The sequence below is a fragment of the Opisthocomus hoazin genome, chromosome 2, assembly GCF_030867145.1.
Source record: "Opisthocomus hoazin isolate bOpiHoa1 chromosome 2, bOpiHoa1.hap1, whole genome shotgun sequence".
Classification (NCBI taxonomy): domain Eukaryota; kingdom Metazoa; phylum Chordata; class Aves; order Opisthocomiformes; family Opisthocomidae; genus Opisthocomus; species Opisthocomus hoazin.
In genome coordinates, this window is record NC_134415.1 from 121,348,147 (window position 1) to 121,361,815 (window position 13,669).

At 43.4% G+C, this 13,669-nt stretch overlaps 1 protein-coding gene across 1 annotated transcript; it reads left to right on the forward strand.

Annotated features, from left to right (window-relative positions):
- The first annotated feature begins 2,659 nt into the window (after positions 1-2,659).
- LOC104333819 (b(0,+)-type amino acid transporter 1) lies at positions 2,660-12,700 on the forward strand. The gene is made up of 6 exons (XM_009939373.1): positions 2,660-3,403; positions 4,963-5,096; positions 7,972-8,101; positions 9,938-10,062; positions 10,514-10,601; positions 12,467-12,700. The coding sequence occupies exons 1-6, from the start codon at positions 2,660-2,662 to the stop codon at positions 12,698-12,700; spliced, it is 1,455 nt and encodes a 484-aa protein (XP_009937675.1).
- The last annotated feature ends 969 nt before the right edge of the window (positions 12,701-13,669 follow it).

Here is a 13,669-nt window from a genome sequence, read left to right on the forward strand (position 1 = left end):
GCCCTCTTACATAGCTGGTTGTGACAAATGATGGTTGTGACAATCCATTTGACTAAAATATCTTATGACTGCTCCTTACTGATGGTACCAGTCAAAAAAAGAACAAGTCAGTGGAAAAAAAAAAAATTAAAGCAATCAGACTGTCTCAGGTTCCACAGGAATAGCCTCAAGTTCTCATCATGATTTATTGGATTCATTATTTCTTTAGATAGAAGCAGTTAGAACTGAGTAATGATGATCCTGGGATTGGAAACATACCTCTCTTTCAGAACTGACTGAGGCTATTGACATACCAGTTAATTAATCCTGGTTATCTGAGTGGTCTTATTGAATTCATTTTGACATGATCAAATTTGAAGAAATTCCAATTATTTCTGCAACATCAGCATAAATTTCTTAATTTTTAGGAGCAGGAACTGTAAAGGTTTGAAAAGATCCTCTCAGGCTCTCCAAGAACATTCCATTTACACTTTAGAAAAGAAGCTCCTGCATTAAAGCAGGAGAACAGTTCTGTAAATATATCTGCAACCTTACTAGAAGGATGCTTAACTACCTGTGTCATCTTAAGTTTCCATTTAGCATTGATTTAACCATATTTTGTGAATGTTTTCAATTAGGATTGATATACATAATACATGTATGGACGCACACAGAAGTAGAGTGTCTGTAGTGCAGAAAAAACCAGACCTTTAGACCTCTGAAGGATTCCAGCATTGCCTAACACTGTGATTAGCAATTTTTAAAAGAATATGCGACAAATAGGTAAACCAGCTAACAAGAAGGGCACTGTCACTGAGTAGAAGTAAATCAAAATACTCTGCATTACTGGGATGCCTCCCTCCAAGTTCTCAAGCACTTTGCAAACCATTAACTTGAAATGCATTAACTTGCATCCTTGCAGTACAAGGTGTGGATGTTTATTCTCAGAACTTGAGACTTTTGCTAGAAAGACTTAGAAGACCTACTCGCTACAGATAAAGTAACCTTTCACTCTTGTAAAAGCTGCAGCTTGATCAGCAGTGAATTTTTACAAGTTACTTTGAAATAAGGAGAAATGCAGCCGGGATCCATTTCCTAGTGAATACTAGTGAGCTGGTATGAGGAATAGCTTCTAGTATCCCTTACGAACCCCCCAAACTTTTCTCTTTATTTCCTTCATCTAATAATAAGATTTATATTATGCAAAGAAACCTATCTTTAATGACATTTAAGTTCTTTTTTTTTGCTTCTTTGAAGAAATTAAAAGCCTTCAGCTCAATGGTAAAATTTCTGCAACTATATTTGCTTTAGTATGAGAAATTATGTGACTTGTATAAGTTGTTTTTCTTAAGGGCCCATGAGTTTTGTGAAGAGTCAAAGATAACTGCTTGCAGAAAACTGCAAAGTTAGCAAGATTATTTAAAAGAAAAAAAGCCAAGCAAAGAGAAATCTAAATGATTTAGAAGAGAAGGAATTTTTAGACAAACAATAAAAATACTTTTCTGTTTATATTCATGCTTTTTTTAGCTCAAATGGTTAAGGACGACAGATAGTTTTAAAGATTCAAGGTCTGCCATTTCCATGAAGGGCTGAGGAAGGTCTCACTCCTGTTTTCTGGCACTTATCACAACAGAAGCCTGCAAGAGACCACCAAGGACAGAAACTCTCCTTCTTTACAGTTGCAGTCAGTAAAGTTTAGTTTAAATTGAAAGGAATCCATATGGACAGTCCCTTCTGCTCAGTACTTCGTACACATCACAGATCACAAAATACACTCTCATACACTGTAACAATATTCAGATTTATAGCAGAACCCTCCCCCAAGCCCGAAGCTTTACGTGTTAGGTATCATCTAAGTAGGGGTCAGTGGCATTTCCAAGAGCTTGTACCTCTACGTTTCTCTTGGGTGTGCACCGAAATGTGTATATGATGAACAGTGACAAAGTCCTCTCAAGATCATGGTCTGGTAAGAATGTGAATATCTTACGTACATTGGCAAAAGAGCCCATAAAAATGTAATTACAGCCTTTTCTCTCTTCTTCTCCTGCACTTTCTGAAATGTGAAAAAATAAAAAAAATTGCCCCCTACTGTTGTGCAGAAAAACAGTCTCTGAACTACTTTTAGTAGAACATTTCTGTGTCTTTGATTAAGACACTGAAAATGTTCCTCATCAGGCAAAGCCATAGCATGTTGGGTGATACAAGCTTGTTTGTTTGGTCACTTTATACTGCGGAATGAAAATACAGTTGAGTGCTAAAGCAGGTGCTTGAGCATTGACTTTTAATCAAAGAATAAAGTACATATTTGCATGGGGATTTTGCTTATCTGAACCTTTTTTTCGTAAGCCATTTGAAGCGTAATTCAAAGGAGAGATAATCAGGGACACAGTCCAGTGAGGTGCCGAGTGATTCCACGGTGGTGCTGAATGCTCTGTTACCACTGCTTGCAAAGAGAGTCAAAGGTAGTCGTTGCAGGATCTAAACCATGGCAACTTATGAAGATAAGATGGGTAATGAAAGAATGCAAAACACAGAAGCTAAGTTTGTATTTCTTGATAATGTTCAGCGTGACTTTTGTAATTATTAACTTAACCTTAAAAGCTTGGGATAGTCCTTATTCCAATGCCTCAGTCTTATTCCGTATTTTCTCCTAACAACAACATCTGCTAACATTTCCACAATGAGAAAAAGGAAGGCAACACATTCACCTCATTCATCCGCAGATCTGCATGAAGGGAATGAGAAATTAAGACTGAAGCAAGAGGTCGGCCTGATTAGTGGAGTGTCATTAATTGCAGGCACTATGATCGGCTCAGGGATCTTTATGTCCCCTGAGTGGGTGCTCCATCATATGGGGAGCCCTGCCAGCAGCCTGCTTATCTGGGCAGCGTGTGGTCTCCTGGCCATGTTTGGAGCCTTGTCGTACGCTGAGCTTGGAACCATAATTAAAGAGTCTGGAGGAGAATATATTTACATCTTGAGGATTTTTGGTTCTTTTCCTGCTTTCCTTTTCGCCTACACTTCTGTCATCCTGGTGAGACCCGCTGGTTTGGCAGCTGTCTCTCTGAGCTTTGCTGAATATGCTGTTGCACCGTTCTACCCGGGATGCTCGTCTCCACAGGTTGTCATCAAATGTACAGCTGCTGCCTGCATCCTGCTTTTGACTATCATCAACTGTCTCAACGTGAGGCTGGCGACGTCTGTTATGAACGTTTTTACAGCTGCCAAACTCTTGGCTTTGCTGGTGATCGTGGTGGGTGGATTGGTGCTGCTTGCTAAGGGACAAACTCAGAGTTTTCAGAATTCTTTTCAAAACACGACCGCAGGTATCGGGGCGGTTGGAGTGGCATTTTACCAGGGTCTCTGGTCCTACGATGGGTGGAACAACCTGAACTATGTAACTGAGGAACTGAAGAAGCCTGAGGTGAGTTGAGTGACTGGGTTTTACTTACTTAATCCTGATGCTAACATGTTTGATTCTATCTATGTTTGTGTTAAGAGGGATAGTCAAGGGATTAGAGCATCGAGGAAAGACTGCTGAGCTTTCCTCCTGGTTTGTTCTGTCTTCTGGGCCAAGACACCTATGGATCTGTCCAGAAAGGATAAAAATGAGTCTCTAAGCAAAGTAACAGCCTGCCTACAAGAAAACACTGTAATACCCCGTTGCCTGGAAAAACAGCTTTTAGGCAGCACTTGGATGCTTTGGGGATGAAGTTTTGTCTTAGCGTTTAGAGGATCTCACTGTAGACACCTAGATTTATGCAGAAGAGCACTCACTGTTATAATCGATAAACGTGTCTTAATACCACATATTCCCTAAAAGACTCAGTCCATGATAAATGCATCAAAAAGCCACCTGCCTCTTCTCATTGCATGGAGGGGGAACTTCAGAGCAATCCAAGGCTCACTGGAGTGGGAATCTAACTCTCTGAATGACCCTTGTCTTCAAATGTCTGATTTTTGGGCATTGTTCTGTCCACGCTATAGGCACTGAAGCAGCTCACTTGCATCTCACATCAGCTCTCTCTGTGCCACATTACCTGTTTTCACACGTCAGACACTCAGCAGTGAACAAACCTTTTTGAGAAAGAGCTGTGTGAGTGCAGACTCTATAGAGAATGTGCTTTCTACCGGTGCAGCACACAAGATTTTACAGAATAAATGAAAATACACAGTTAAATATTAATCTAAATGGCAGCAAATATCCTAGGGTCATGTGGCACTCTGTCCCATGGCACCATGAGCACTGATATTCAGACCCTTGTGGGGTGGAGGCAGCAACATAAGGAATTGCTGTATCTTGTCCAATTGTGAGAATGGGGAGTGCAAAAATTGATGTTTCAGGTTTTTAGATGTATACAGTTGCTGTATGACCACCCTACTATTTGCTTTTTTCCCAGTGCTTTAAGCTGCAGAAGGTAATGTTTGCTGATTTTATTGAGCCTTAAAATGGTCATTAAAATTTCAAGATAGCATCCTGTCACTAGGAAGAAAAAAATTATTCCTTCCTAGAGCAAATTTCCGTCGTGCTGCCCGGCTTTGATTTAGCCCCTGGAGCAGTTAAATGTGGTGCACTACACACTGGTACTTCATCCATGTCAGTGGGATGTTCACGGGAAGATGCAGCACACCAGGAGACATAACACACTAGTAACAAATAAATCAGTATTGAAGTGATCAAGAAGTATGCAACAGATGTCTTGGACAGTTATGAACTTAAGTCTTTTTAAATATGATTTGGTTTTGGTTTTGGGGTTTTTTTGGTTGTTTTCTTTTTCAAAGACTAGCTTTTTACTGTTTTCCTGACATCTTTGGGAGACTGGTGTAAATACTGCCATGTGAGTCTGGATCTAAGTCTTATTCTGTGCAAAGCTTAATGAGCGAAAGAGTTTGACTGAGAGACTTGCATGGTGGCAAAGACAAAAAAAGCTCAGTGCAGGCACAAATGTGCTACACCTAACTCTTTTGTCATCCCTTTTCCAGGTGACCCTTCCCAGAGCTGTGATGATTGCCATTCCTTTGGTTACATGCCTATATTTGCTGGTAAACGTGAGCTACTTAGCAGCCATGACTCCGTCTGAACTGCTGACTTCAGGAGCTGTGGCCGTCACTTGGGGGTGAGCTCTGCATGTGGCAACACAGCCAATGCAGTCCTGTAGAATAGGGGTTGTCCTCTGAGTTTCAGGAGGTTTAGGTGCTGTTCCCAGTGGGAACAACAGCACTGCATTGGTCAGGCCAGGAGAACCTGTCAGGCTGTGTTACAGGAAAGCCTGGTGCCGGTCCCTGCTCTGTCACCTTCAGGGCAGTGTATCTCCTTCCCCCACCAAGGGCCACGGCTGACCAGCCCCATCTAGGCCATAGTCTCCATGGGGCACCCACGCTGCCAGATGGGGTGCTCTGCACCACACCCCTTACTCCCTGCTCCCATTCATTCCCACTAGGAACGTGGGGCTCCCCTCCTGCTCATGTTTTTCCCCATGGAAAGTGGCTATAAAGAGGAGATGAAGTGCACACCAGGAGCATCTCCCCACAGACAGTGAGGATGCAGCGAGGGTGCATATCCAGACCTGGGGACTGGGAGATGCCCCACATTTTAGATATTTCCACATAAGTGGAGAGGACAATGTGCTGCCCCACCAACACAGAAGCAGTGGTTTGGGAGTGAGACAGAAGGCAACTGGGTGAATCCAGTCTGCTCAGCACCTGGAAACTAGACCAGACCAGAGCCTTTTGGTTCAGTTCCTCTGTCTGTGAGGAAATGCAAAATGACACTGACATCTACAACAACTTTGAGAGGGAGAAGTGTTATACACGGGTTGGGTAGCCTTTGGTAATTTTATCTTTAGGTTGGCTTGTGCTTTTCCAGAGTTGCAGAGAAACTATTTGTACCTTTCATCAACCTGAAGTGTTTGATGGGATTAAACAGGATCTGTGCAGGACAAGGATTTTAGGAAGAGAAGGAAGGGATCGTCATGAGAGATGTAGGCACCATCGGCTTCTAACCGGATGGTCTTCCATCAGAACATCCAGCCTTAGTCTAAATATTTCCAAAGACACAGAATCCATGATAGCCCTAGATGAGTCGTCTGGCAGAAACAATGACACGGTTTATCCAGAGATTATGTTGCTGCTTATCCTCTACCTAAAAAGTTAGCAGCAGCTTTGATTCTGTGTTCATTTTACAAGATCTCCAGTTTGAAGATCTGACTGAGCTCTTGCTAGATGTGTTCTCTAATAGCCTTTCATGTCATTATAAGCAGGAGTTTTTAAAGGTCTAGTGCTTTGTTTGAACAGGTTACAAAGCCTCACTAAGCTGGACCGTCATGAACTTTCTCTGCACTTCCTTTCTGATCATTCTTGATTAACAAGTTATTTGTGAGCTTCCTCCTTTCTAACACATCTCCTTTTCCTGCCTGATTAACCTTTTCACCCTGAGAGCGCGATTCAGGAAGAGCCATTGAACTAGCAACCAGAAAGCTGGGCACTCAAAAGCCTGGAGGACACGTAGATAGCCACAGGCTGAGTAGGGTGCAGTGGCTGCGGTTCACGAGCAAGAGGTGCAGCTATTGAAGTCATTAAGAAAGGATGGGAGGAGTATAAAGAAGCCAGAGGAGGACATATCACATCTGAATGCATTTATTCCCCATGTGAGAAGAAAACTGCCAGAAAGAAACATTGGTCAGTGGTGAGAGGTGTAGCCACAAAAGGAGGTCATGAAACTCTCCCCAGTGTTTCTGTGATGCCAGTGGTTTAACAGCAACAGTAGATCTCAGTTTGCTTGTAAGAAATCATTCGCAGTAGCTCCTGGAGTTCATTTTCAGGGTCCAGAAGCAAAGCACTAATCTCATAGATGCAAAATACACAATTGCTAAAGATTTTATTATTAATTATATGAAATATGTTATTTTCCCTTGAGATCTTGTGGTTATGGATTCACATGATCATAGCAGAGGCCCAGATTCCACCATTTTGAAATTGGGAAAAATCTTAGTTCTGGTTATTGCAAGTAGCTTAATAACTCGAAGCCTGAAGGACCATAACCCAAATACTAAGCTTCTAAACTACATTTTTGAAATTATTGTGATAGATAAGCTCCTGCCATGATTTTGGAAAGCCCAACTCTTGATTTTTGAATGTTTGGGATAGGTGATAATAAAAAAGAGTATATATGACTTAAAGCCATTCAGTTCAGATGGAAATATACTGTTCTAAAAACATCTAAATTTTGGATTTTTGCCAGTTAGATGAATGGTGTGTTTGTGTATGTGTGTGTGTACAAGTATGTGATAATTACCCCAAACACCGGCACTTAATGTTCTTCATGCTGCTTCAGTCCAGAAGGCAAGCTTCACTTTTAGGTGAGAAGATTATCATATCTTCCAGATATTTAATTCTAACTCTATTTGTAACCCTGCTGCTTCTGCGGTTATGGAGAAAGCAAACCGGGAGTGTCCAAACATGTAGAACCAAACTTCTGACAGGCAAACAATTGCTTTGGCTTAAGCCCGATTCACAAAGTAGCAGAAATACGTGCATATGGGATTAAAGGGTTAAATTCTTATCCACATTGGGGAAGAGATTATAATGAAGGATATTTCTTCAGGTCTGGTGGGAAAAGTTTTTTCTGCGAATTCCAAGCTAATGTTGTTGGCTATAATGGCAATATCTCCAGGATTTAACGCCACAGCATCTGTACACAAAAAAGGGGGGTTTGCCTATTGTGACAGCTTTGTGCACCATTGTGATGTAGATGGATGTAGATAGATATATATATATATACCAGGCAGGAAGAAAAGCTCCCTTTTCTGGACAAAGACAAAGTTACTAGAGACTAAATATTATGGAAACTGGGAGAAGGCTTTAAATCATTAGAAAGACTTTGGAAAAAATTTCGGTGAGAGTAATGGCGGGAGGAAGCCTGTCTGGTTTTGCGATGAGTATTTGAGACATTGACGAGCTGGATGTTATGCTGTGAACTCTTTTCCACCTCAGGGACAAAGTCCTGGGCAGTTGGGCGTGGCTCATCTCCATGTCGGTGGCACTGTCTACGTTTGGTTCATCGAACGGCACGTTCTTCAGCGGAGGCCGCGTGTGCTACATTGCTGCAAGGGAAGGCCATATGGTAAGGACAAAAAAAAGGGGATCTGTCTTGCTTTGAGCGACTTTACCTTCTTGTGACACTAAAGCAGAGAGGAAAACGCCATGTATGTTCAACTGGTAGAGTGATAGCTCTTCACTGGTTTGTTTCTTGGTCAAAGACTTTCTTCCCCATCTTTTTCAGTTGTCTCCTGACTTAACGTCTTCAGCCACATAATTTCAGAAAGATACATAATTAAATCTAGCCTGAATTTTAAGAACAGCTTTGAAATGAACGACTGAAGTACTGCTGTATTGGAGCACTTGTCAGAGGCTCTGGGGTGCCCTAGCCAATATACCTGCCAGGGAGGGGAAACCTGGCTGTGCTTGTGTGTTGTGAGGCACCCTTGCTCGCACTGGGAAGGTAGCCCAGCACTGGAAAGCTGCCTTTGCAGACAGCACTGACTACGCAAGCTGGTCTCAGGGGTGTTCCAGCCTTCCCATGGGGTAGTCTAGTTCAGATACAGTGTAGGATATCTCTGGTCTTCAAGCTTCATAGCAATTACAAGGTGACACCGAGCCTTCCATCTACCCTAGCTGGGTTTTTAATTGGTTTTGTTAGGTGGGGCCAAATCTGGTAGCCCAACGGAGGTCAGGCTGCTGCAGGTCCATGCTCCCTGGTCCAACCGGTAAGTTGAGCATGCATTCCCAGTAGGCACACGCACACAAACACAAGTATACAATGTAAATAAACACTCATACATACGTATATATATGTATCCATACATACACAGACAGCAGGCCACGCAGATCTACGCATACAGACACGCTCAGCGCTCACACAGATGCTAGCACAAACAGCACCAAGGGCCTGATCTTGTTGCGCTGTCTGGCTCATAAGGGGTCTGTTAGTGGGAAATACATATATAAACGTGTACAATGTGGGTCCCTCCAGCAGCTGCGCTCAGACATTCAGTTTGCCCGGTAGCTGCCCCTGGATCCCAGTCTGACCAATTGCTGGTAGTGGGGCACACAAGCCCCCCTTTGGTCCTTCCTCCCCACGCCATCTGGCTTTTCTGCTCTCAGTGCGAAGGACACCGCTCTGCACCAGCTCCACTCCTTGCACACAGGAGGGAATCTTCTATGTAGATGAATGACCAGGTTGGTGGAGACGACTGGTTTTGGTGGTTACTGGTTCCACAGCTTCTCCTGCTGATGACAGTGTCTGCTGTGTTGTGGCAAGCTCTGTGCTGAGCATTTCACAGATGGCCTGAATTTGACCACACCAGACTGAGAGCTGAACGCTTATGCCATTTCTCAGACACTCGGCTCTAGCAGAAGTGCTTGCGTGCTGCTTTGGTTGGAAAGAAAAAAATAGCAGCAGCCTCATTAAACTTTCCCAGTGAACCAAGCAATAAAGAGGCTAATAATTCTCTCCATGTCCTGGAACAAATCCTGGTTTGCTTTGTGGTTGGTTGCATAAATGTTTCAGGAGTAGTCCTTGTCTCATTTTCCAGTCAGCCCGAGAGAAGTCAAGACCCAGAGAGACATGATGGAGGGCAGAAGACTGGGACCATGCACAAGGTCCTGATGGTGATCAGGAAGCTCTGATTTGACTCAGTCTTAGTATATCACACTGGTAGTTCGGAAACCTCAACTGAGCCCTAATGACATGAAATCAGTCAGACACGATAAAAACATCCCTGAGGGGGGTTTCTGTGTTTCCACTCCTCAGAGTTGTACGGCTTTTATATGATGATGCGTATTTGGTGCTTAAGAGTGGCTCTGGCTGCGGGCAGAGCTCCCGCCACCAGCTGAGGGGGGTGAGTAAGGATCCCCAAGTACGTGATATGACGGTATATTGTTTTGCTTTGGCTTTCAGCCAGACATTCTGTCTATGGCTCATGTGCGACGCCTCACGCCCTCCCCCGCTCTGCTGTTTACATCTGCTATGTCTTTCATAATGATAGTATCGGGAAGCTTCACCAGTATCGTGAACTTTTTCAGGTAGGTATGTGTAGTGTTTCTGTTTGCATCCCCTGTGTTCCTGGTTTTTGACATTTCTTTAGAAGTATTTTCTTTTAATGTTCTTTTTTGAGCCTGGGCTATTGCTTTCTAACTAATATTGTGGTGGGGAGGCAGGGGGGAAGAAAGAAAAGAAAGAGCTTAGGAACCAGCGTCTTTGCAACGCATGAATGCTTCTGTCACTATGTACTTAACTGGATGTGATTCATCCTCATATTGAAATGAATCTGTAACATTCAGGTCATTCTGAAGTTCTCATTGTTTGTGCTGGAAAGGAAATGAATGGAAGAACTACTAAATTTATAACAATACTCTCCTTTTTAACTGGAGATATGAACATCTGGGATCTGGAAGACAAGACTGACATTCCTGGATGACCTCAGCCCAAATTTCATGCTGTCTTTTTTTTCTCTCTTTTTTTTTTTCCTTCCAGTTTTATAGCATGGTTTTTCTATGGCATGACTATTTCTGGTCTCCTGTATTTAAAAATCAAGAAACCAGAACTGCCAAGATCTTACAAGGTGAAGTAATAACATAAAAACCTAAATCCTTCTCCTTTATTGCCTAGATGACTAAAAGAGCATAGTGAGAAAATGGAGTGCTGGGGTTGGTTGCTTACACATTTAGTGTGGTTCTCCTTCTTGTTTTAATTTCACGTTTTGTCTCAGCAAAGTCAATGAGGGGCAAGGTAGTGTGAATATGCAGGCATAAGGCAAGGTTGTATTGTCTGTCTTCATAACTTAGTAATGCACTGCCCCCTCACTGTGGAAAATATATCTACATATCCTATTTTTTTCTTAGAGATTTAAGAGGAAAATTAAGGATCACTGTGATCAACAATGCAGTTGCCTGTTCAAGCTCTCAGAGCTCAGTCGCCCTCTTCAGATGGTAGCCCGGGGTGTCAGAGCCTTGCAGAGGACACAAAACTCAGCCAGAATGCCCCAAGTCCTTTGAGATGGCCAGGGGACACTTTTGTTCCCCACAAAACAGCTAAGTGGAAAGAAATCAGGAGTTACCTGTTCTTCCCCCCGGAGCCATGAGTGAGTCGGGCTGCACTGCTTCCTCAGTGACTGAGGGAAATATTTCTACAGAAAAAAATCCTGGGAACGGGAGGGTCATGAGACTGTGAATGCTGAACAGTGGCTTTTCCCTGAGACAAGCTGAATGAACATGCTGGTTTTCCTGGGGTTCCTCCAGGAGATGGATGACAGACTGACACTGCCAGGCTGTGCAAAGCAGTACCCAGTGCCCTATGAGGCTTAGCGTGAAGAAGACCAGTGCTCTGTGAAGTCTTCCAGTCACTGGCTTTTGTGGCTCTGTTCTGAAATTAGGATGCTGGATGAGGACGTTCACCCGCCTCGTCAGCTGAATGAGCTTTAAGGAAAAGAAGTTCTGTTTCTGCAATAGTGTTTCATACACTGTATAAAACTCCTGCAGTCCTCCAGGTCAGTCCCCTGGGGATGCCAGCCTGCTGCAGCCTTTGGCTTGATGGCCTAACTCTTCCCCTAACTAGAAGCAGCTCATGTCTGAAGGTTCAAGGTCGACTGATAATGTAGGGCTAATGTCCTGCAAAATCTGTTTGCATGCTGCAATTTAAGGGTAATATAATAATAAGCTGATATTTAAGGGTAATATTTCCCTTGGTTTGAAAACAATCATTTTTATTAGCATTGTGCCAAAACTGTTAGAACGCAGTGCAGAGGGAGCAGAGTGGAGAATCTTACTAAGGCAGATGAAGCCAATGGCAGGTCTTCTCCACGGTCTCACAGGTAACCATGAACAACATTTCCTTTGGACTATATCAGTGCTCTGTGTTGGACAAAAGGCACAAAAGTAAAAACTGGAAAGTCCCAGCTAGAACGTTCAGTTTATTCATCTTGTTGTGAAATTGTTTTGTCTTGTGCATTCACTAGCCTTTGGGGGAGGTTGGCTTCAAATGTAAATGCTTTATGACCAGACTTATAGCCTCTGAGGTTGCCTGTCCACCTATCTGTCAACACGTGAACAAACCTTTTTGCCCAAGGGGGTTCAGTTACGTGATTTATGCACGTTGCTGTGTGTTTTGTCTACAGCTCAGCTTTTGGATGCAAGGTAGTAGGGAGAGCAAGAACAAACCTGGCACCAAGACCGGCAGTTTGCATCTTCAGGGCTAGGAGAACAGGGAAGACCAGGGGTGGGCAGTGTTGTAGCTCTTGCAGGGATGTTCAGCCTTGGGTTGGGGGTGGGCTGGGAAACAGGAAGTCTGGGTTAATTTGGATTTCTGGGTAATACCTCAGGCTGCAGCAGGGTTTAATCTAAAAAGCCTTCTGCACAAATTTCAGGGCTGTCCAGACCCACAGCGGCCCAGGATTACATGAATCTTTACGCTGATGTTTTGCTTTCGCAGGTCCCGATTATCATCCCTATAATCGTGCTGATGGTGGCTGTGTACCTGGTGTTAGCTCCCATCATTGATCAACCCCAAATTGAGTTCCTCTACATCGTCCTGTTCGTTTTCAGTGGCATCATTCTTTATTTCCCACTGGTTCGCTTCAAGTGCCACCCTGGCTTTTTACAGAGAGTCACGTTACATCTCCAGTTGTTCCTGGAAGTTGCTCCGACCACCAGGGATGCAAACTGAGATGATGTCTGTCCTCCTGGTGTATGGCTGCCTGCCCCTCATGGTTTATCCCAGGGCCTTGGTGTTCAAGCCTCAGAAAATATTTTTCTGTAAGGGAGCATTAATAGGATGAAAGTGTCATCAAAACATCTAGCTGAGAGAGACTAGAGCCATGACTCCTCACAGCTTCTTAAAATTTCAGGGACATGTTTTTTTCATTTTCAGCTCTGCCTTGGCAGATTATGTACAGGTTCCAAAGGAATGCGTGCTTTTGAATTTTCCATCCCAAGCACAGCTGTTCATCAAAATCTTAGCTTTTATATTTCAAGGCAACAGGCAACAAAAGACTGACATGAAATATTATTCCTATAGCAGTCTGTGACCCTAAGCCATTCCTGGCAATGCCTTTAATTATTTTCACCTAGTTCTGCCCACTGTGACTGCAGAGCTTCTCAAATACATAAAGCATGGGCACACCATGCTCACAACAAAAATCCCTTTTCCGCTCAGGTATTCGCTCTGGGAGCGTGCTTTTCCCTCGCTCCTTCCAGTTCCGTGTGCACAATCACAACAGTCCATTCTCTGTCTCATACATGATTCCACCACAGTTCAGCCCAAGGCATCATACAGCTCCCATAGAAAAACACCTGACCCAAAGCACAAGAAGTGCTTTAAAGCTCTGTTAGTTTACTCATTTGAGAATGCACTTGTCATCTGGGATCCATCCATTCATGGTGTGGACACAGGCAACATCACTTAAGTACTGACAGTCACTCAATACCCTGCCCGTAATTCCCTCAAAGATGAGTAATTTCTCCTGTGACAAAGTGAGCAAAAAAAATCTACAGCATGTGTGCCAGCAAGATACTCTCATCATGAATTAAAGAAACCACATACTGGACTACTTGCCCAGAGGAGCTGTGGCTGCCCCCTCCCTGGAAGTGTTCAAGGTCAGGTTGGATGGGGCTTTGAGCAACCCGGTCCAGTGGA

Bases quoted from the DNA above. Each gene is read 5' to 3' on its own strand.
- LOC104333819 (XM_009939373.1), top strand. From the start codon at position 2,660: ATGAGAAAAAGGAAGGCAACACATTCACCTCATTCATCCGCAGATCTG. The intron at 5,097-7,971 runs GTGAGCTCTGCA...TTTCCACCTCAG, and splicing joins GCTGTGGCCGTCACTTGGGG to GGACAAAGTCCTGGGCAGTT. The intron at 8,102-9,937 runs GTAAGGACAAAA...TTTGGCTTTCAG, and splicing joins CTGCAAGGGAAGGCCATATG to CCAGACATTCTGTCTATGGC.